Source organism: Nannospalax galili, unplaced genomic scaffold (genome assembly GCF_000622305.1).
Source record: "Nannospalax galili isolate Female #2095 unplaced genomic scaffold, S.galili_v1.0 scaffold381, whole genome shotgun sequence".
NCBI lineage: Eukaryota > Metazoa > Chordata > Mammalia > Rodentia > Spalacidae > Nannospalax > Nannospalax galili.
The window spans coordinates 1,658,123-1,680,770 of NW_008347312.1; the positions used below are offsets into that span (position 1 = coordinate 1,658,123).

General features: G+C 45.0%; 1 protein-coding gene across 1 annotated transcript in view; it reads right to left on the reverse strand.

Moving 5' to 3' along the window:
* Window positions 1-22,648, reverse strand: part of Vwa3a (von Willebrand factor A domain containing 3A) — a 59,024-nt gene that overhangs the window by 24,246 nt on the left and 12,130 nt on the right. Inside the window, 12 exon segments of the mRNA XM_008843831.2 lie at window positions 414-533; window positions 2,585-2,679; window positions 3,017-3,097; window positions 4,948-5,051; window positions 5,164-5,299; window positions 5,784-5,909; window positions 9,412-9,477; window positions 9,718-9,826; window positions 10,729-10,854; window positions 15,108-15,214; window positions 16,459-16,557; window positions 20,563-20,617. Coding sequence (XP_008842053.1) covers window positions 414-533; window positions 2,585-2,679; window positions 3,017-3,097; window positions 4,948-5,051; window positions 5,164-5,299; window positions 5,784-5,909; window positions 9,412-9,477; window positions 9,718-9,826; window positions 10,729-10,854; window positions 15,108-15,214; window positions 16,459-16,557; window positions 20,563-20,617 — 1,224 coding nt within the window.

Consider the following 22,648-nt stretch of genomic DNA (forward strand, 5'->3'; position numbering starts at 1 on the left):
TTGTATGTATAGCATTTTTATTTTAATTTAGAATTGGTGTACCAAGCATTTGAAATGCTTTCTAGAACCAGACTAAAGAGTAAGACCAGGGCACAGCTGGGTCCCTTCCTTTTCTCTGTTGTGTTTATCAGCTTGGAAGCCAAGTGGGGCAACGGGCTGAATTACGTTACCCTGGCTGATCAAGCAGTGTATTTTGGGACCACTTACCACCTTTGCCCCAGTGGGACAGTCCTATAGCCATTCAATTATTCAAGACCCCAAAGAAGATCACCTGGATCAGATAATGCGATGGCCATCCTAAGATGCCGGGTACATGGAACGTCACTGAGTGTGGTCCAGCTATCTGCCTGAGCTCAGCCCTGCAGTGGCATCCACACACAGGACCCTCCCCACAGGGCACTCCAGGGACTTACGCGATGAGGTTGAAGTGGTCTTTGTTGGACATCTGCTCCTCCAGCAGCAGTCGCAGTGAGTGCTGGATATGAATAATGTACATGGAATTGGTCATTGAGATATCCAGCAGTATAACCACCCTAAAGAGAAACACAAGCTTCAAGAGGCAAACCACATCTCTCAGATAATGTTTATTCCGTTCCATTTTACTATTTAAAGATTTTTCCAAGGAGATTTTGCATGCCAAACTCATAGCTGGCCAAAAATGTCTGTGGTTTGAGACCAACAGAAATGGGCTTATAACAACAGACAAGGAGGGGTCTGGAACCTTCTTCCCCTCTTCTATAATGGAATAAAGTCTCAGGGAGGGGCTGGTTTAAGAGCTGAGAACTGCTCAGGGTGATTTTTACAAAACAAATTTGTTTTATTTTACTTCGTGTGTGTGTGTGTGTGTGTGTGTGTGTGTGTGTGTGTGTGTGTGTGTGAAGGCGAGGTTGGGAATCTTCCTCAATCACTCAACAATTTTTTGAGACAAGGTCTCTCACTGAGCCTAGAGCTGATTGGATAGACTGGTTGATTAGCAAGCCCCAGGGATTTACCTGTCTCTGCCTCTCAAAACTGGGATTACAGGCCTAACAGCAAGTACTTCAGCTGCTAAGCCACCTTCCTAGTCCTTATTTTACTGTTCATTTATTATTATTGTTATTACTTTGGTTTTTTGAGTCAGGGTTTCACTCTATAGCCCAGGCTAGTCTCCCAGGCTAGTCTCGAACTTGTGCTTCACCAGCCTCAGCTCCCAGTGAGGGAATTATAGGTCTCTATGCCTGGCTAATTTGTTTTAAAGAACTAACAGTTATTACTTTTATAGGTCAATGTCTATAGGAATAATGGAAACAAGTTGAGCAAGCAAGATGAAGACTTAGGTGCATCAGGGCTTCTTGGGAAGTGATTTTAGCTTTTTATTTGCACTCTGCCTTAAGATTTTCATCCTGGGCTAAATTCTATCCCCCTCTCCTTTTGTTACTTCATATATTATTATTCCATATTTTCTCCCCCCTCCTTCCATCAGTATGTCCTCAGGCAACTCACAGAGCCTCTCTCATGGGGTTGCTTTGATAATTACATTACATAATAGATGCAAAGTATTAAAAACTATGGAACTGGAGAGATGGCTCAGCCGTTAAGAACTCTGTCTGGCCTTCCAGAGGACCTGGGTTTGATTCCCAGCACTCACATGACAGCTAACAACTGTTCATAAATCCAGTTCCAGGGGCTCTGATGCCCTCTTCTGACCTCCCCAGGCATTGGTGGGTGCACTTACATACATGCAGACAATACACTCATACACATAAAATAAAATATTAAAAGCCTCTACTTTGTAAATTAGAATGCATCAAATAAGGTATATTGGGATACATATTTCTCTCCCACTCAACATCCATTATCTCTCTGGCAACAACATCCTGATTTTTCCTTAGGAAACAGTACCACCTCTATCAGTCCATGTGATCTGGGTGGAGTTGGCCCCTACCAGGCTTTAGGAGTGGGCATTCAACCCTGGGCAATCAGAATATTGCATCTCCTTGGCCAGCTTGATGGCCCATGGATGGGCGATGTCAAGCCCTGGGAGCTCAAAACTGGTAGAAAGTGGTTTTATGGTTATCTTGCCATACGGAGGGAAAACCCTGCTTGAAAATAAAGCTGACAGAGAAGAAAGCAGAGTGGAGAGGGAGAGTCTTGACACGACTGAACCTTTGGATCCAGCCATTCCTGAACAACACTAACAAATTTACTCTAGTGTTTTCAGGTATCTTCATCAGTTTCAAGCTAATTTTTAGTTTCAGTTCTCTTTTTTCTTTAGTGACAGGGTCTCACTATGAAGCTCAACTCTAGCCTTGACCTCTTGATCCTCCTGTCTCAGCCTCCCATGACCTTGGCTCGCAGGCATGTGTGACCATGCCCAGCTCTCTGTTGTTTTTTAATTGAAAGAATCCTGACTGACACAATGATGCCACCATTGATGTGGGTGAAGGTGGTAGTGACTTTCCCTCTTCTGGGTTTTGCTGAGAGATTACTGGTCCCTAATCTAAGTGGTGGCTTTGAGGCTGCCCACAGGGAATGATGAGTTGAATGGACACTGGCCGTATACCAGGCCCATGAAGGACAAGAGTACACTTTGTGGAGGAAGTACCTTCTTTCACAGACAGTACCCCAGATTCTTCTGCTGCCCAGGGAGAGCCTCTGGATCCGCCTCTCATACATCTGCACAGCTTTCCCAAGCTGCTTCTGTAAAAGCATAAGTGAGTGTGTGAAGTGTGGCAACTAAGAGAAGGAGAAGGACTCCGGAAGGCTTCTAGGAACCCAACGTTAGGCGCAAGGCCATCACAAGACTAGGAAGGGAAGAGCCCAATTATTTCCTTGCTTCAAATGCAAGGCAAGACAAATCTTGCCCCAAATGACCAGAGATTCTTGCTTGTGGCATCCAGGTCCTCGTGTAGGAAGGTGTCATAGAAGGAGTATGCAGTAAATATTTAAAATGGGAAGTTTGGTGATGGTTTGGTGTCTCTATAGCCCATGATACCTTCCTGAACCCATATTCTGATGGATTGGATTCATTACTGACCTGGTATTCATAGAGGAAGGGCAGGTCCACATGTACATTCTTCACTGTCCCATCGTGCCATTCAAATTGTATCATTGCCTTCTTTACTCAGTCATGGGAGCAGTTGGACAGAGGCATGCATGAGAAAGATACATTTAATTTGGGCACTGGGCTCTCCAACTCACATTCATTAGAGAAATAGGTTCTGAACACATCTGGGGTCAGATTTCTATACCCATCCACTCATGTACTACCATTACCCCCATCAGACCATTGTCTGAAGCCTACAGATGAAGGGTCCCTTGAGTGAGCTATGCCTGACAACATGATACCTTCTTGGGAGGCTGAACGTCAAAGCCATGAAGGTGTGGATAGTTGTGTTAATACAGAGAAGAGTCAGAGATACTAACCATTCTGGCCGTAGTTTCTTAGGTTTGGGAACCTAGCTAGGCCTTTACAGACACTTTGTGTACCCAGCTCTGTTATGCTTCCCCAAGCTATCACTTTTATCTGATACTCCATTCATCTGAGTCATTCATCTACGCACTGCTGGAACCATACATCTCCCCTTCCCCCTTTCCTTTCAGTTGTCCATCTTTCCGTAGATCTTTCTGCTTATCTCTTGTTCCAGTCTTCCGCTTCTCCAACCTTCCAGCCTTATTTGAATTTTCTTTCATCCTTTGCCTTTCCTTTATTTCTTCCTGTTAATCTATTCTTCCATTTTCCCTTCTGTCCTTCCATCTGTTCACATTTCCATCCATCCACCCCCTACATTTCCACTTATTCATCAGTATTTTCATCTGTCTGTCTACACATCCATCCACCCATCCACATTTCCATTCATTCATCAACAATTCCAAATGTCTATACATCTACCCATCCATCCAATCTGTCATCCATCCTTTTATCTATTTATTCACCCACTCACCCACTGTTCCATTCTTTCACCAACATTCCCATCCATCCAAACACACATCATTCTGTTCCTTCTTCCCAACTTTCCTTCCATCTACCCACCCACTCAGCCATCTAGGGAGCATTCATTGACTTGTCCTAGTCTTGGGGGATACAGAGTTGGGGAGGAGTTTTTTAAAGGGCTCATACTTGGTAGGATCTACATGCAGGATCACATTATAGCAGTAGTCACAGAAGTCTGTACAAGGCAGTGAGAGCAACAAGAGAACACGTCTGTCCTACTGAGTGGGGTGGAGGAAAACATTCAAGAGGAGATGATTGTGGTACCCTATGCACTCCCTCTTGCCTCATCACCCCAGTTTCATTTTCAGATTTTTCTTTTCTTTTTTAAATATATATATTTATATGAGAGTGTGTGTGCGCACGAATGTGCATACATGCATATAGAAGACAGAGTACAATCTCTGGTATCATCCTCAGGAACATCACTCACCTCCTTTGAGACAGGGCCTTTCACTGAACCTGGGCTCATCAATTACTGTAGACTGGATTGCTAGTGAGCCCCACTGATTCTCCTATTTCCACCTCTCCAGCACTGGGATTAAAGTGTGTGTCTTACCATGCCTGACATTTTCACGCGGACTCTGGGGGTCAAACCCAGACCCTTAAACTTGTGAGACAAGCACTTTATCAATTAAGCTATCGCTCCAGCCCCCATTTTCAAATCTTTGATAACCAGCAGTTATAGTGGATATTTTTTGATTTGCTTGTTTTTGTTTTGGTGCCAGGGATTGAACCCAGGACCTCATGAATGTTGAGCAGTACTGTATCCTGAGATACATTTCCAGCCCTGTTATACTAGATTTCATGAGCATCCTAGAGTTCTGGGTAGAAAGCCTGAATCCCACCCAGGCCCTCACACCCATGCTTGTCTGGCTGTGCCCTGTGATTCCACTGTGTGAATCTAACGTTAGATGGGAAACAGCGAAAGGAAGCACCCCTGCAGGGGACTGGAGAGAAGCCTGAATTTACGATACCTTATGGACAGTAGATGATACTGTTTTCTGGAGAATGGGCACAAATTCTTCCACAGGAGAGAAGGCGTTGGGTGCCAGAACCTGATAAAGGCTTAATTTCTTGGCTAGAAAACCAAACCAAAAAAAAAAAAAAGAAAAGAAAAAGCCAAGTTGGATTTGCTTTGAGACATTTCTGGGGAAGCCCTTGGCCACCCAGGTCCTGGGTTCTGGGTTCACCTTTGAGACCATTGGTCTTGAGCCATTCTGCCGAAGTCCTGTCCAAGTCTGGGAACTCGATTGTCAGAGGAGCGTCATGCTTTGGGGGTTTAGGCAAGAGACTTGGAAATGGCCCTTTGGCAATCTCTGTGGAGACCTAAATTCAGTTTTAAGACTCTCATTACACAGTCATCTTTTAGAGCTGGAAACCTCTCTCCCATTCACCCAGTCCCCCATGTGGAGCATCTTAAAACATTACCAGGTTGGTTGAAGGCAATTCTACTTTTTCCCTCCCATCATCCTCAGCCCCTTCTCTGAGGCCTTTTGGAATTTCCAGGGAACAGGGAGAGATACCCGGCAACACTTCCTCCTCCATTTGTTTATTCTCCTCCCCCTCCCCGTGTCTGTACCGCAGACTCCAAAAGGACAGGTCACATTCCCGCCATAGGCTTAAATCCAAAGCTTCTGGAAACTCAAAGAAGCTTTGGTCTGTCAAGTCACTTAGGTAGCCTTGACCTGTCCTAACCTTCTGTTATGCACAGCTTCAAAGTGAAAAATGGAGGCTCTGAGAGGTTAGTCACACAGCTAGTGTGTCAACAGAAAGGCAATTCCCAAACACCAGCCCATGGAGTTCCACCTACTTCCTTGATGGTGCAGGCTAGCTCCTCACACCGTGTGCTCTGGTTCAGGGCTTGCACCTGGTCAAGGAGGCTCTGGGCCTTCTGGATTTCTGCCAGGAGCTCATCCACATCCCTATTAATATAGAGCTGGGGGTGATGGAAGCAATCAGCTATCCAGAAGTCACTTAGCTGCCAGCAGTTGCCAAGGCAGGAAAGAACTAGCTACCAAGTCAATTCCCAAGGCTGAGTGGCAGTCTGTTTAAACCAGAGGTTATAAACTGAGATCCATATGCCAGACACAGCCAACCAATATGTTTTTTTCCATGTATACGGTACTGGCCTATAGGATTCTAAATAGCTGGAGGATTTTCTAACTTTAAAAATTTAAGGAACACTTTATACCCACCAGGACAGCAATGGCGATAACCATAACAGACCAAAAAACTGGGCTGGTGAGATGGCTCAGGTAGTAAAGGTGCTTGCTATGCAAGCCTGGTCACCTGAATTCAATTCCTGGACCCCACGTAAAGGTGGAAGGAGAGAACTGACTCACAATGACCTTCACATGCACGACTTGTGTGTCCATACAGACATCATACACACACACATAATAAATAAATAAATAAATAAATAAATAAATAATAATTAAAAAATGTTGGTGGGAAGGTGGAAAATTGGAATACTTGCTTAGTACTGGTGAGACTATAAGATGGTACAGCTGTTGTAGATTTCTCAAAATTAAATATAGACGCTAAGTGTGGTGGTGGACATTATAATTATAGCACTTGGGAGACTGAGGCAGGAGGCCAGCCTGGACCAGGTAGTGAGATCCTACTGCAAAGAAACAACAGAACTGTTTCTAGTGGTTACATGCCTACAATCCCAGCATTCAGGAGGCAGAGGCAGGGGGATTGCCATGAGTTTGAGGCTAGCCTGGGTTACAGTGTAAAATCCTGTGTTAAAATAAAACACAGAATTTCTAGAACCCCCATAAAGGTGGAAGGAGAGAACTGACTCACAGTGCTGTCTCCTTCATTCACATTCACACCTTGTATGCCCACACAGACATGCACATACAGGGTAATAATACATAAAAAATTAAAATTAAACAAAAACACCATCAACAGCAAAACGAAACATAGAATTGCCATTGGATGGAGCAATTTCACTTTCTGCATCCCAGATTACTTACAGTGGGGATTTGTATCTTTGCTTTGCACGCTCAGCCTCATCCAGCATTATTCACAGCAGCCAAAAGGTGGAAACAACCCAATGTCCAATCCAGATGAATGGATTGATGGAATGTGCTCCACTCAGACAATGGAATGCCATTCATCCAAACAGATGAAATACTGACGGAGGCTATAACATGGGTGGACCTCAAAAACATTGTGCTAAGTGAGAGAAGCCAGATACAAAAGGTGTGTACTTCCATTTACATGAAATGCTCAGAACAGGTAAATCCCCAGAGTCAGGAAGCAGACTGGTGACTGCCAGGGGCTAGTGGGATGCGGAAGCAACAAGGGAAGGCTTTATGGGTCCAGACTTTCTGGGTTTTGTTTGGTTGTTTTTGAGACTAGGTCTCACACAGGCCCCAAGCTGGCCATGAACTCTTAACGAAACCAGGCATGACGTTGGACTTTTGATCCTCTTGCTTCTACCTTCTGAGTGCTGGGATTACAAACTCTAGCTTTTAAGATAAGGCATGTTTTAAATCACGTGAATGAATCTCATCATGTGTCTTGAATTAAGAGCAGTTGTGCTTATTCTTGGCTGTATTAGAATCAAATAAAAGGGTCTTAATGTTTTGAAACCGAACAGAAAATTTCTTAAATCCATTGTTTCCATTCATTTCCTTTTCTAGCCCCTATAGTCTGTGACATCTATAATCCAAGTTCAGAGTGTGAGGTAGCAAGAGAGGCTGTTGCATGACTGTGATTCCGCAATATGAAAGACTAGACTTTGTGACAGCTGAACAAGCGTAGAATATGTGAAATTAGACTCCTTTTGTTTTCCTTTTTTTTTCTTTTTCTTTTTTTTTTTTTGTCTTTCTGAGACAGGGTCTCCCTGTAGCCCCAGCTAACTCACTATATAGACCAGGCTGGACTCGAACTCACAAAGATCTGCCTGCCTCTGTCTCCCAAGTGCTGGGATTAAAGGCGTGTGCCACCACGCCTGGCTTATTTCTAATGTGTTTATAGTATACAATAGTATTTACTACATACACACATATGTGTGTATATAAATATATATATATTTGCATATGCATATACATATACTCATCAAAATACATGTGGTATTTTAATTTATTATGTGTATGAGTGTTTTGCCTGCATGTATGTAAGTGCACCCATTATCAGGCAATACCTATGGACGGTAAAGGAAGGCAACAGATCCCTTGAAAATGGAGTTACAGACAATTGTTACCCACCATGTGGGTGTTGGGGATAGAACCCCAGTCTTCTGCAAAAGTAGCTAGTGTTCTTACCCGCTGAGCCATCTTTCCAGTCCCTATCTATTATTATTTTTTAATTGAATTTTTGGGAATTTCATACAATATATTTTGATTGTATTTAGATCCTCTCCTCTATCTGCTCTCCCCTTACTATCCCCAGCCCAATTTCATGAACATATATATATATATATATTAAAGGCCTATAGGATCAAATTTGTATCCCCAAATGTCTGTCCATCCACTGAAACCTGGTTAACCTACCAAGAGTCACACCCTTAAAAGAGACTGACTCTCTCCCTCCTAGCAGTCACTGGTTGCCAATAGTTCCTCAGGTGGTCTTGAGGTCTCTCACCCATTTCCCCACATCTATGTTGGGATATTTCCTGGCTTGAGCTTATGTGAGACTTGTGCGTGCTGTCACCATTTCTATGAGTAACTGCCCAGCTGTCCGGAAAACTCTTTCCTTGTGGTCATCTACCACCTCTGGCTCTTCCAATCTTTCTGCCCCCTCATCTGCAATGATCCCTGAGCCTTGGGAGGCAGAAGTTTAACACAGGTGTCCTATTCAGGGATAAGCACTCTGCAGTCTCTTATTCTCTGTCTGTTGGCCACAGGGTCTGGTGATACAGCTAGCTTAGAACTTGAGATCCTCCCACCTCCCTATGACTGGCATGACGGGTGTGAACCACATGCTTGGCACGACCCGATTCTTGTTGATTGTCAACTCTACTGGCAACACAGTGTGGATGATGCTTAGTTGTTAATGGGGAAAAGGCCTCTAACAGATGGACTGCTATGGGACAGAGTGCTCATTCTGCCTTTCTGTGGCTCCCTTGCAGTAACAAGAGTCTATTTAGGGGAGGAACTTGAAGCCATTGTTTCAGTCTAGGAGCTCTAGTGAGAAAAGAAACAGGCTGGGCCGGTGTTCATACTCATGGGAAGTGACTGAGGATTCCACTGAGCAGCCTTTAAAAGGTCTCTAGATTCACAGGTGTGTAATCCACGCATCAGACAAGCTGACCCAAATGGACTTCAAGTTGTCCATGTTCCTTTCCATGTTTTCACTATCATCTGATTTACCTGTTCAAAGTCACTAAGCATGGAGGGCAGGAAAGTGAGGGAAGTAAGTGTGTGATCCCCCAAGCACAGCCTTGGAGGCGGGCAGTGGGTACAACCTGTCTATAGAAGTCTTACCTCTGATTCTGGGCTGTAGCAGTGGTAATACCCCTCAAGTGCTTCTGTGAGATTCTTCAGGACAGCCTGTGGGATGGTGACAGGGTCAGCCCTTGGCAAGTCCACACCAATACTCTAAGAAGCCCCTCCTTGGCTGAGCCTTCTGACTCGTCCATGCTTCCCATTTACCAACAGGAGAAGTAGGTGTCAGAGACGTAGGTTCTGATCCACAGCTTGGGGGTCCTGTCTAGGTGCAGAGCTCCCAAGGCTAGCCCAGCTCACTATTGCCAACTGCAAGAGAAGCTTTGGAGAAGTTCAGACACTCACAGAGGGCATATGGTCATCACATTTGTAGGTGGTGACATGGATGAAGAGGTCCCGTCCCACAGTAGACTGCTGGATGTAATCAGACAGGACTTCAGAAGGCTGATCTGGGCTGGGAAGAAGATGGAGGAAGAGGAGTGGGCAGTCACACTGAAACCGTACTGAGAACATCCTAGATACAGCCAAGTGGTAGTTCGCAGGTTACATCTACGTGTGTGTGTGTGTGTGTGTGTGCGTGTGTGTGTGTATGTGTGTGTTCGTGTATGGAGTGAGCATGCATGTTTGTGTGCATATGGAAGCCAATGTGAGTGTTTTTCTCTATTACTCTCCACTTTATTTTTATTTTATGTGTATGAGTGTTATGTCTGCAAGTGCATAAGTGCACCCGTGTCATGCAGTGCCCTTGGAGGACAGAAGAGGGCATTGGATCCCCTGGAACTGGAGTTATGGACAGTTGTTAGCTACCATGTGGGTGCTGGGAACCGAACCCATGTCCTCTGCAAGAACAGCCATTGCTCTTAACTGCTGAGCCAGCTCTTTAGGCCCCACTTTACTTTTAGAGATAAGATCTTTCATTGAACCTGGAGCTCACATATTGTTTAGACTGTCTGGCCAGCGAGTCCCAGTGATTCTCCTGTTTCTGCCTCCCCAGCACTGCGATCCTAGGCATGCAATGATGTGACTGGATTTTTTTACATAAGTCCTGGGGATCTGAATTCAGGTCCTCATGCTTGCACAGAAAGAACTTTACTGACTGAGCCATTCCCCAGACCCTCTACTCATTCTTAACTGATCACCTGTGTCCCAGGTCACCTGAGTAAGATGCAGAGCCGGCTGGGTGGACAGCAGGTCTGGCCAGTCATAGCTGCCCTGCCTACGGGTGCATAGGTGGTCCACGAACATGATTTGTCTCTCAAGCATCATGCTTGATGATTTTTTTTCTCAAACACTGGTTGGGCTTATGAACTCGCCTTCATATAAGCTGGTGCTTACTTAGTAAGAAAGAGGACCTACCAGCTTCTCAATATGGTCACCAGAGAATTCAGTTCCTTCAGAGTGAAGACTTTCTTCAGGGCTTGTAGCAGATTACTGCCTCCCTCAGGCTGAAGTTTCTTTACCCAGAGCTTGAATTCCTGGAGGCTAGAAGCAGACAACAGCATCAGTGCAACTGTACTGGTATGCAGCTTAACCACTTGATCCTCCAAGGTTTTCCTTGGATTTGATCATAAATAGCCTTGAGGCTCCATGCTTGGACATGATGCTCAAACTGTGGACCAGGACACTTTCTGAAAAACATCTTATGGTGATTTTGCCGTTGTGTGACATCATGGAGTGTATTTACACAAACCTAGGTGGCATAGCCTACTGCAGACCTGGGCTGTATGGGGTATAAACGTGGTGCAGCCCATTGCTTCTAGAGCTATGGTGCACAGAGACAGGAGATTAACTCAAGCATCAGGGCAAATAATGCAATCGAGGAGGTGAGGCGAGTGCAGAATGAGGCCGCAGGTGGCAGAGTACCACATCCTATTTTACAGTAAACTTTATTTTAAACAGAAGGCGTGCTCTCTAAAACATTGGAAAGAGGACAGGATAGGGGCTGGGGATGTAGTTCAGTGGTAGAGCCCTTTGCCTGATATCCCCAGAATCAGGGAGAAAATAAGCATACTACAGTAGATGCATCAACTAGTAAGCTAGGCACTTACTATCTTTATCGAGCATTATCCATGATACCAGAATCGTACCGCTCTACTTTTGTGTAGCGGGAAGCACTGCAAATTTGTTAACTCCATACAGTAGTTCTGACATGATAGGAAATTTTCAGCTCCATTAAAAATATTTTTTTTTAAGACAGAGTCTCACTATGTAGCCCTGATTGGCCTGGAACTTGCTATGCCGAACATGCTGGCCTAGAACTTAAAAGATCCACCTGCCTCTGCCTCCTGAGGGCTGAGAGTGAAGGTGTTTGCCACCATGCCAGCTCCATTGTATCTTATGGAACCACATCAGATCTACAATCTGTTGCTGACTAAAGTATCTTTATGTGGTACATGGTTAGGACTCTTATCAGGTGCCAGGCCCTGGAAAATATTAGTTCTTTAAACCTAACCATAACTCTTGAGGTGGCATTTTTATTCCTATTTTATAAATGAGAAAATTCAGGCTCAGAGTTAGGACATGCCCATAAACAACTGGTAAAACTGATATTTCAAACCAGGTCTATTCTAAAATCTCAGTCAGAGTCTTTGTCATTTGAGGGCCTGGGGCTGAGTCTTTTCTTCTCACTATACCTCACACAGTTCTTCTGGGAGTCAGATCTTGGCATGAGCCATGGAGTAATCCTCTGATTCTGTAAGGGCTGCCTCCAAGGTCAGGAAGGCACATGGCTGGGAGACTATGTCCAGAGTGGCCTGGGACACATGGATAGGAGTGGGATGACTTGAGTAAAGGCCTCACAGGCACAAGAGAGGCAATTCTGCTGTCCCCACTTCTCCTTCAGCCTGGCAGAAGGAACATCCTGGCTAGGGCTGTGATAGCTCAGTGGATGGTGCTTACCTACTCTGTACAAAATGGGTTCAGTCCTAGCATTGTCAAAAAGTATCTGTTTGGTGCTAATAAATATTTCATTATTCTTGCTGTCATTTTGTCCCTGCAGTTCTGCAGATGGAACCCAGACCAGTTTACATGCTCTGTCAAAAGTCTACCACTGAGCTAAATACCCAGCCCCAGTCTCCTTTTTGAACAGAGAAAACAAGTGTTTGGTCTAAGCACTTTCTGTAGCCCATATAGCCTTCAAGATGGAATTTATTTTTTAGTTTTTAAAAAATTATTTTTATTTTATATGAGTGTATTGCCTGTATGTATGTGAGTGCACCTGTGTCGTGCAATGCCACGGAGGTCAGAAGAAGGCTTCGGATTCCCCTGGAACTGGAGTTAAGGATGGTTTGTAGCCACCAAGTGGTTGCTGTGAATAGATCCTGGGTCCTCTGCAAGAGCAGTCAGTGCTCTTAACTGCTGAGCCATCTCTCCAGCTCTTATTTATTTATTTAAAAAATATTTTATTTATTTTTATTTAATGTGTATGGGTGTATTGCTTGCATGTAGGTAGGTGCACCCATGTCGTGCAATGCCCAAGGAGGTCAGAAGAGGGTGTCTGATCCCCTGGAACTAGAGTTACAGACGGTTGTTAGCTGCAATGTGGATGCTGGGAATTGAACCTGGGTCCTCTGCAAGAACAGTCAGTGCTCTTAACTGCTGAGCCATCTCTCCAGGCCTCAAGTTGGAATGTATTATCACTGTTTGCTTTTATATTTATTTTTATGGCTACTTCCTAATTATGGCAAGGGATATGGGCTTCTTGAATATAGTATTGGTAGAAATTTCTTTCGGTAATAAACAGAACTGATATAAAAATGGATGCTAATACAAGTGTTACACAGCAAGTTCTAGTGATATAGGAGAAATATAATATTGGGACATGATAAGGGAGACCCAATAAAGGACCAAAGAGAGCAGCTCTTGGCTAGAAACCTCAGAGTGACTTCAAAGTCCAACATTTCAGAGATCAATGGTTTAACTGGAGTGGAAAACAGTAAGATGTGCTCTCTTTCACAGAGCATCTGTTGCCTGCCAGGTTCCTATTTTTTATTTCTTCTTGATAACAAAACTGTGAAGGTATCACTAGCCTCATTCTGCAAGACAGAGAGTGGCAGAACTGGGGCTCAAAACCAGAGCTGGGCTTTGCTCTTTACATAGCTGGTGCTGGACAAGGGGAATCCAAGTTCAGAGGGTTTTGTTTAAAGATTACATTTATTTATTTATTGGGAGTGGGGCTTGAATGTGCCATGCTCAGAATGTGGAGGTCAGAGGACAACTTTTTGGAGTTGGTTCTCTCCTTCCACCATGGGATGCTTCCATCCTAGGGATGGAGTTCAGGTCGTCAGGACTGGTGGCAAGTACCTTTACCCATTGAGCCATCTCACTGGCCACTAAACCTGTATTTTTCCTGATTCTACTCTGAGCTTTGGAAGTCCATTCAGGATGTTACTTTGGATGTGTTTCCTGTGCCCAAATTTCTCCATTTGCAAAGTTGCAATGGTTGTAGATGTTAAAGATGCTCATACCTGTGAAGTGCCTAACGTGGCCCCCAGCGCCACAGGGTGATCAAGGACATTTTTTTTTATGGAAAAAAATTTCTATGCAGTGGCATAACTGAGTTCTCTTAAGTACCTCCTTCCCAAATACCCCAAATCTCAAACTAGAACTTTCCAACTAGGAGCATCTGTGCAGCGGAATAGTATGCAGCCTTTACAAGCGAAGTGGGTCTATGTGCAGGTAGGAAGTGATAGTCAAAAATGGGTGAAAAGTCACAGCCCAGAATACAGTTATGAGTGCTACTTGTGTTTGTTTATATTTATGGCAGTAGGAACGGAACCCAGGGCTTTGCACATGCTAAGCACTCTAACATAGATCTGTAGATCCTCAGTATTCTCTTTACTTTCAATTTTTATTTTGAGTCAGGGGTCTCACTAAGTTGTCCAGGTTGGCCTTGAACTCACTGTAGCCTAGGCTGACCTTGAACATACCATCCTCTTGCCTCAGCCTCTTGAATAGCTGGGAATACAGGCATGCACCATTAGGCCTAGCTAGCCCGCTTCTGTCTAATTCAGCTGGGACATGGGTCCATGCGTGTGTAGACCATCCACGGAGACAGATACCAAAAGCCATATGTGTAAAGGGCAGTGTAAAGGAGAGTCATTTGTTGTTATTTATCCCTTCAGGCTGTTTGAATTGTTAAAAACATGTTATTTTCATAATAACAAAGCTATTATTTCTAGCTTGCTGCAAAAAAAAAAAATGGTGTCTTGGGCTGGAGATGTGGCTTAGTGGTAAAGCACTTCAGTGGTAAAGCACTTGCCAAGCATGTTCAAGGTCCTGGGCTCCATCTTCAGATCACAAAAAACAAAAGTGAGTTGCCTTGTGGTGGTCTTGTCCTTCACTGTGTGGACTGCCTGTGGCGGTGACCATCTTTCCAGGCACTGCTGGCCACTCATGTTTCTGCTTTTGTGAATTGTTACCATGTGCTTATTTCTAGAGTTTTGCATCTTAAACATCCAGTGAAGGCTGAGGATGGAGCTCAGTTGGTAGCACTTGCCTAGCATGTATGAACCCGTGGGTTCTATCCCTGGCACCTCATAAACCCGGTGTAGTTACAGCATACCTGTCATCCTAACAGTCAGAAGCTTAAGGTCATCCTCAGCAGCATGGCAGGTCAGTCTGGGATACATACAGTCCTGTTTGTAACGAACAAACTAAACAAGCCAGCAAGCACAAAAGCACACGTTCAATGACTTGGAACACCTGAACCAGGAGGAGGCTGGGTAGCCACTCACACGGAGGTGCTGACTTCCACCGGGTCTGGCCAGAGGGCCGAGGTGGTGACACCAAAGGACAGGACATACAGCTTCTCCTTGAGGCTCAGCTGCTCATCAATAAGGCTCTGTGAATAAAGGACAAGTGGCCCAGAGTCAGGAGCCTGTGGAGCCCGGTTTTACCCACTTACCTAGGCTGGCTCTTGAAGGTGGGGAATTGAGCTGTGCTAAACAGGGATACTTGACCTTGGCTCAGTGTCCAGCCCCCAGCTGACATTTGCTTGTGGGATGCTGGGCCTTATGTATGGAATGAGCTATCTTTGCTCCACTCTTAGCATGGGCTGTGGCTGAGTGATGGCCACATGTCTGTGGCCCCTAGGGAGGGAGGACAGAGGGCAGAGGCAGAGGTTTTCTCTGAGGTATGAGAGATGGGGATGGAGCACTGGGTCCTACACCATACTGTTTAGGGCCTCAAGCAGTAGCTGGTGAGCATTGATCTGGAACCATAATCCCCTCCCCCTTCTCAGTAAGCCAGAAATTTCACTTACTTGATCCAGCATAAGGCTTGACATGGATAATAGTAGACTATTTTGCCTTAGGATCTCTAGAAACTTAGCCCTAAGGCCTTGTCATGAGGGTACTGACGCCTGTTTCCCAACACCACTGAGACCCAGAATGGTGACAATTCTGGATGGCTGTCCCACACAGAGTCTATTCTGTTAGACTTTTGTAAAATATAAGGAGTTATTGGTGCTATGGTATCTATCCAAAGCTTAGAGATTTCCATAAAGTAATAGGCCTTCTACATCCTCTTACAAGTCTGTATATGTCAGGTACGGCACTGGGCACTTTGCAAAAACTCCTTTCATCCTGACATCCATATGAGGCAGCCATGTTGTCTGTGCCCTCACTTACAGAGGTAGTAACTGTGGCCCTGACAGATTAGGTTCTATGTCCCGTAGCCTGGAATGGAATGGTGGTGGTAGCTGTTCTGGACTTGAAAAAGAAAGCAAGTAGATTCACCATCTAGAAAAAGCCAGGATCCCAGTGCTGTGCTGTACTGTGCTAGAGTCAATCCTGAACAGATGAACCAAGGAAGGACTGAATTTCAGTCCTCACTGCCTCTCTCCAGGGAATGTGGGTTCATTTAGCTGGTAAATACCTCCGTGGGGAGAACACTAGAAGTTCACACTGCAAGTGAAAATGAGTCTGTGGTGAGGTTTTTCAGAATTTCACAAGTTTCTTCGGTAGGTGCTAAGTAAGTGAGAACTTTTCGTTATAAAACACCCTGTTTTGCATTTGCTATAAACAAAGGCAGGGGAGGGTGGGGAAGAGGGAGGCTCCAGGTACAGCCTGAACCACGGAGACTTACTATGAGGTCATTTTGGAATTCCTCTTTTTGAGGGCCACTGCTGACCCTGGACACATCAACGAGGATGCCCACTCTGGTTCCTTTGATGAGGCCAAATGCCTAAAACCAAAGAGAAAATTTGCGATCAGCCAGCACAGCTCTGTATGTCTCCTGAGGTGAACACCTATCTCAATACGAAGAGAGAGGTGTAAGCCCCGATCCAACAAGACCCAGATCTGACTTGGGTTCCAGGCACTGTTTGCTCCCAGGTGGCAGCAGTCTACTCTACGAGTGATTCTTAGTAGCTAATGAGCAGTCTCATAAAATAGTGCATGTAATTTGCAGAAAACCAGGAGCCTGTGGAAAAGATTCCTGTATAGGGCACAAAGTTTGATATCTTGTGCCGTTCGTTTATCTTACCTAACTTCTCTGTATCTATCTGTATTTACATTTTGCCTTCTCAGTGAAAGGCAGATATGAGGAGCTCAACAGCAGCCATGGTATTTCTATGAGTTTCTGGTTAAGTTTTTATCAGTGATTACTATGCACATGCCAATGCTGTTGGATTCCTTGTGTGTGTTTATTCCACAGTGAGACCTTAGATGGGAACTGGAATTCCTAGTCACATGAGATCGATAATTCTGCATTCCCTCCCATGTCTCTGTGACTTACTCAAGTTAGACTCTCATTCTCCTTCCTCTTATGAAGCTACATGTGTCAAGAGGATTAGTGACCTCTATCCTGCAAAACCCAAGTTTTCAGCTTCCTCAAACTCTGAGTAGCAGATGGCACAGTTTGGCAATGTCAGAATCTGGCAGCATATGACATCGAGCACCCTTGTCTTCCAGGACACCGCATTCTCCTGCTTGCTCTTCCCTCACTGACAGTCCATCTCGAGCTCCCTTGTGAGGCCGATCTTCTTCTTCACTTTAGGTGCTAACCAGTAAGGGTGCCCTAAGAACTTGCTCCATTATCATCACGTAGGAGCCATCAGAGATGCAGAATTGCATCCAGACATGGTGGATCAGGTCTGTAACTCCAGCATTCAAGAAGCTGAGGCAGAAGGATTGTTTTGAGTTCAAGGCCAGCCTGGGCTACAGAGTAAGGCTCTGTCTTTACCCTTCTCCCAAAAGGTACATGCCCCAGAAGTTACCTGCAAAGTGTTTCTACAAAAGCTCATGTTAAGCTTGGTCCCCAGCTGACAGATCCAGTCACTAAGAGGAGATTGGATTATGAGGGCTCTGCCCCACAGATTTATAACTTGGTGGCTCTATTGAGAGGTGGAGGAAACTTTGGGGACCTACTTAAATAGAGGAACATGGTCACCGGAGGCATGTCCTTAAATCTATTTTGTCCCTGTGCTCCTTCCTCTTTACTCCTCCCCTCCCCTCCCCTCCCTCCCTCCCTCCGTCCCTTCCTCCCTTCCTTCCTTCTTTTCTGCCCTGGCTCCCCTCCTCCTCATTCCCCTCCCACTTTGTCCTTTTTTTCTCTCTCTCCCACCACCTCTTCTGGATGCCATAAGCTGATCAGTTTTGCTCTATCCCCACCAAGTGTTCTACCTAATCAGAGCTTAAAAGTAACAATCTGAGACCATGATCCAAAATAAATCTTTCCTTTTTTCTTTTTCAAGTGTTTTGTCACAGCAGTGAAAAACTGACTAATACCTGATTTTTAAGTTGGCTTCAGCTAAAAAAGCCACTCCTCTCAGGTGATTTAAACACACATTAAAAGCAGTAGGTTAGGGCTCTGTGATGCCAATTTGACTAGCTTTAGGGTCACCTATGAGACAGATGAGGCACACCTCTGGGGTGTGTCTCAGGATGTTGGGGACCCAGATGGAATAAAAGGGGGAAAAGGAGACAGTTTTACCTTCTGTCTCACCCTCCTCTCCATGACGGACTGCACCCCCTAAAACTGTGAGCCACAACAAATCTTCCCTTAGTTGCTTCTGTCTGGTGTTTTGTCACAGCAATGCGAAGGTAACTAATGCAGTTTCCACCTCTGCCTTCTTCCTAATCAGAGCTTGCAAGCTTTGGCATGTTAGAAGTTTGAGGATGGATGATTCTCCACTGTTGGGGGCTGCCCTGGGCATTGTGGGATGTTGAACAACATCCTTGGGCTTAACTAGATATCAGAAGCACCTTCATCTCTGCCAGCTGTGACGACCAAACATGTCTTTAGGTGTTGCCAAATGTTCGCTATGGGAGCAAAGTCAGCCTTGAACACACACCAGTTGAAAATCACTGCTCCACACATACCCTATATGTGAACTCATGTGTCTTGTGTCTATCATCTGAATGCCTGTGAGTACCTATGGCCATCTCCCAGACACATGCCTTGACCACTGCTCTTACCTCTCTCTGGATGTTTAGTGAGACCCTCTGACTTCTTAGGTCCCAGACAAGGCCTCCTGGTTCCCCCTCCTGGTTCCTCCTCTTCTTGTTCCTCTCTCAACCCTTTCCATTTCAGTAAATGGCATGCAACACTGTTCCAGGCACCCTGGCCCCACCCTATCCAGTCCTTTGCTTGACTATGTCCTGAATCCATTTCCCATCCCACCCGTACTAGCACCCGCGTCTAAGCCACTATGGTTCTCACCCCTTCCTTCTTCCTCCTGAGTTCTTGGCAGTCCATCCTACAGCAGCCAGGCTGATGCTTTTGAAACTTGTCAGACCATCTCACTGCCTGCCTAAAACCCTCACCTTTGGAACAGGCTTTTCCTGACCTGAACCTTCCTATCCAGCCTCACTTCCACTGTCCACACTGCTCCCTCTGTTGCTGATACAATGGCTTGCTTGCTACTTCTAGAATATGCCACAGGTCTTGCCTTTGTATGTGTTATTTTCTCTGCCTGGAACATTCTCCACTAGCTCGTTCACCCTCTTGCTTCCTTTGGGTGAGCCTGGAACATTCTCCACTAGCTCGTTCACCCTCTTGCTTCCTTTGGGTGACTGCTCAAATGTCCCTCCCTCAGAGTGGTTTCCCTGCCTGCCCTACTTAAAGAGTCCTCTCTCTAATGTGCTCCCTGCTTGCTTTATTATATTTTTTATAGCACTGTTACTAGTGGAACTCCTGTATGATTTGTGAACTTATCCTTCATTGTTCTCTCTGACAGAGGAATTCCAGGAAGGCTGGACCTCATGTTTGTTCTCTTTATTCTACAGCACTGCTTGATCTTTATCTAATAAATATTCACTGTATTCAGGACTCATGTGAAGCCCAAGGCTTCCCAGCACATTGCCAGGTCTCAGGGGCTGCAACTTTAAAACTAGAGCGGACTGGGGAAATGACTCAGTGGTTAAGAGTTCTGGCTGCTCTTGCAGGGGACTGGAGTTTGGCTCCTGGCACCCACATTGGGCAGCTCACAATCGCCTGTAACTCCAACCCCAGGGAACCTGATGCCCTCTTCTGGACTCCAGGGGCACCTGCACATGTATGCACAGACACATAAGCATATACATAAGTTAAAAAAAATAAATCTTTAAAACTGTAAGAAAACTTCCATTAAAGTTTCAAAGCATGCATCATCCTAAGTCTTGTTATTAAAATCTTAGAATTTATCCCATCGAGATAACTGGGTTAAGTACATATGAAAGAACGAAGCCCAGTGACACCAGGCACTCTCCTCTTTCAAGAACAGCCTGACAACAGGCATGAAAGTAAAATGAAGATTTTAAAATCTGGACAGCTAATGTGAAAGACATTTTAATGCACATACAGCATGTAGAAGTCAGAGAGCAACTTTCTGGAGTTGGTTCTTTCTACCATGTGAAACCCAGGAGTCGAACTCGGGTCCTCAGGCTCCACGGCAAGCGTCTTTACATGCTAAGCCATCTTGCTGGCCCTGACTTTCAATTTTCTTGCCTTAGCCTTCCCCAGTGCTGACACTACACGATGTGCCACCATGCCTGGCTTGATTTTTTTATTTTTAAGGTTTGGGGAGAATGTAAGAGCTCAGACAAAGAGCACTTGGACACTGAGCACTTCATTTATGTGGCTTAAGAATTTTCCTTTTTCGCCAAAGTCGAGTTTAGTTGGAGACGTTCATCTGTAATAGAGAGTCCTAACCAGCACAGATGGAATGAGTGGGGTGGGGGAGGGGAAGAGCACACATGTGCCCGTTACCTTTTTGCTGTTTTCTGTGAGCCACTGCATTCTCTGCTGATAGAGTTCAATAGTACTGTCAAGACACCAGAAAGACTCATCACCCAAAGTCAGTGTCATCACTGAGCAGGATCATCACTTATACAGAAGGCATGGGTGGGATTTTGAAAGCGTACGTTATCTTAATTTTTAGCTAATTTGTGAGGGAGAATCTCACTATGTAGCCGAGGTTTCTCTCAAATTCTCTTTCTTAAAATTTTAAAATAATTAAATTATTAGTGTGCATGGCTCTGTGTGTGTGCATGTGTGTGCGTGCATGTGTGCAAGTATGCACACAGGTGCAAGTGTAAAAGTTGGGGGATAACAGATAACTCTCTGGAGTCAGTTCTCCCCTCCACTTTGTGGGATTCAGGAATTCAACTCAGGTTATCAGGCCTGCATGCAAGAAATTTTTACTGACCCATCTCACCAGCCTAGCCTCAGACTATCAATCTTTCTGCCTCAGCCCCCCTGTGCTGGAACTAGAAGCTACCAGGCCTGGCTAGAGTTTTAAATCGGGGAGGGGTGTTTTCTTGAGAAAAGTTATCCCTGTAGCTCCAGTTGGCCTGGAACTACTACATAAACCAGGCTGGCCTTTATCTTACAGAGATCTACCTGCCTCTGCCTCCCGAGTGTTGGGATTAAAGGTGTGCGCCACTACATCTGGCTAGATTTAAAAGTTTTTTAAGATGTTAAGAGATTATAAGCCAAAATATAGCAACGAGAAAACAAATTAAGGGTGTGAGTTTGCCAGGGCCCCAGGTGAAGAACCACCGGGATTGTGGAAGGGACCACAGTACAGATGTTGCTCTTCTGGTGAAGCAAGATATGGTGCTAATGACCAGTGGTGAGGGACAATGGGGAGCATGTGTAGGCCGGGTCTGTGAGGATGGGGAGTTCCAGGAAGGACAAAAGAGGTGTGGAAGGACACTCTGGCTCTAACTCGATCTGAGTCTTCACAGATGGGACTGTCCCAAGTCCCCTGGAGACTGACCATATAGCCATGACAGAGGCAGGTCAGCAGCTGTTTCCAAAAAGTAGCTGAGGGAACTTGAGTTTCCTTTATAGCAAAGCAAACACTCACTTGACTGGTTGGAAACAGCAGGCCTCATGGTAAAGCCTTGAATATAACCGGGTTGCCTCACTGAGGGCAGTTGGGATTCGTGGACACAAGGAAGAGCAAGGAAAGCCTTTAGATATGAATTCATGGGGCAGGAATGGCAGGTAGAGTCATGAGGAGACATGAGTCTGAATACAGAGTTAAGAGTTTGAGCTTCACACTGGGACATGCTTGTGTTTGAGACCCAACTTTGCCGTTTACTGACTGTGACCTTCAGCAGCTGTGATAACCTCTCTGAGCCCCAGAGTTTCATCATCTTCCACATGAAGACAATCACATGACTCTGTCCAAGTCAATCTGCCAAAAGTCAACTTACCAAAAACCAGTTTTTCAAATGACCAATTGGTTAAATAAACCTGAATATTCTTTTTAAATGTTGGGATTCACAGCTGGGCGTGGTGGTGCACGGCTTTAATTCCAGCACTCAGGAGGCAGAGGCAGGTGGATCTCTGTGAGTTCAAGGCCAGCCTAGCCCACATAGTGAGTTCTAGGCCACCTGAGGCTACGGAGAGACCCTGTCTCAAAAAGACCAAAAAAAAAATGTTGGATTTACATTTTTTCAGGGTGTGGGCACTGAGTGGTAAGTTGTCCATGCTCTAGTAGATGGTCCCACACCCATGCACATTTCGGCAGCACTGAATGGACTTAGTTGGTTCAAGGGGATCTGGGGAGAGCTGGAGGGAGGAAGTAGATACGATCATATCTAACTGCATGCATGTATGAAATTATCAAGGAATGAAGCAAAACGTTGGAATCACAATAAAAAATCATCATCCTAAGTATTATGGAATTCTACACATGTGCATATTATAATATTATGTAATTACATATTATAATCCCAGTATTTGGGAAGTTGAAGCAGGAGAATCTCAAGTTCAAGACCAGCCTGAGCTATATAGACTGTGTGACAAAAAAAACCAATAAAAATTTTTTAATAAAAAATTTAAT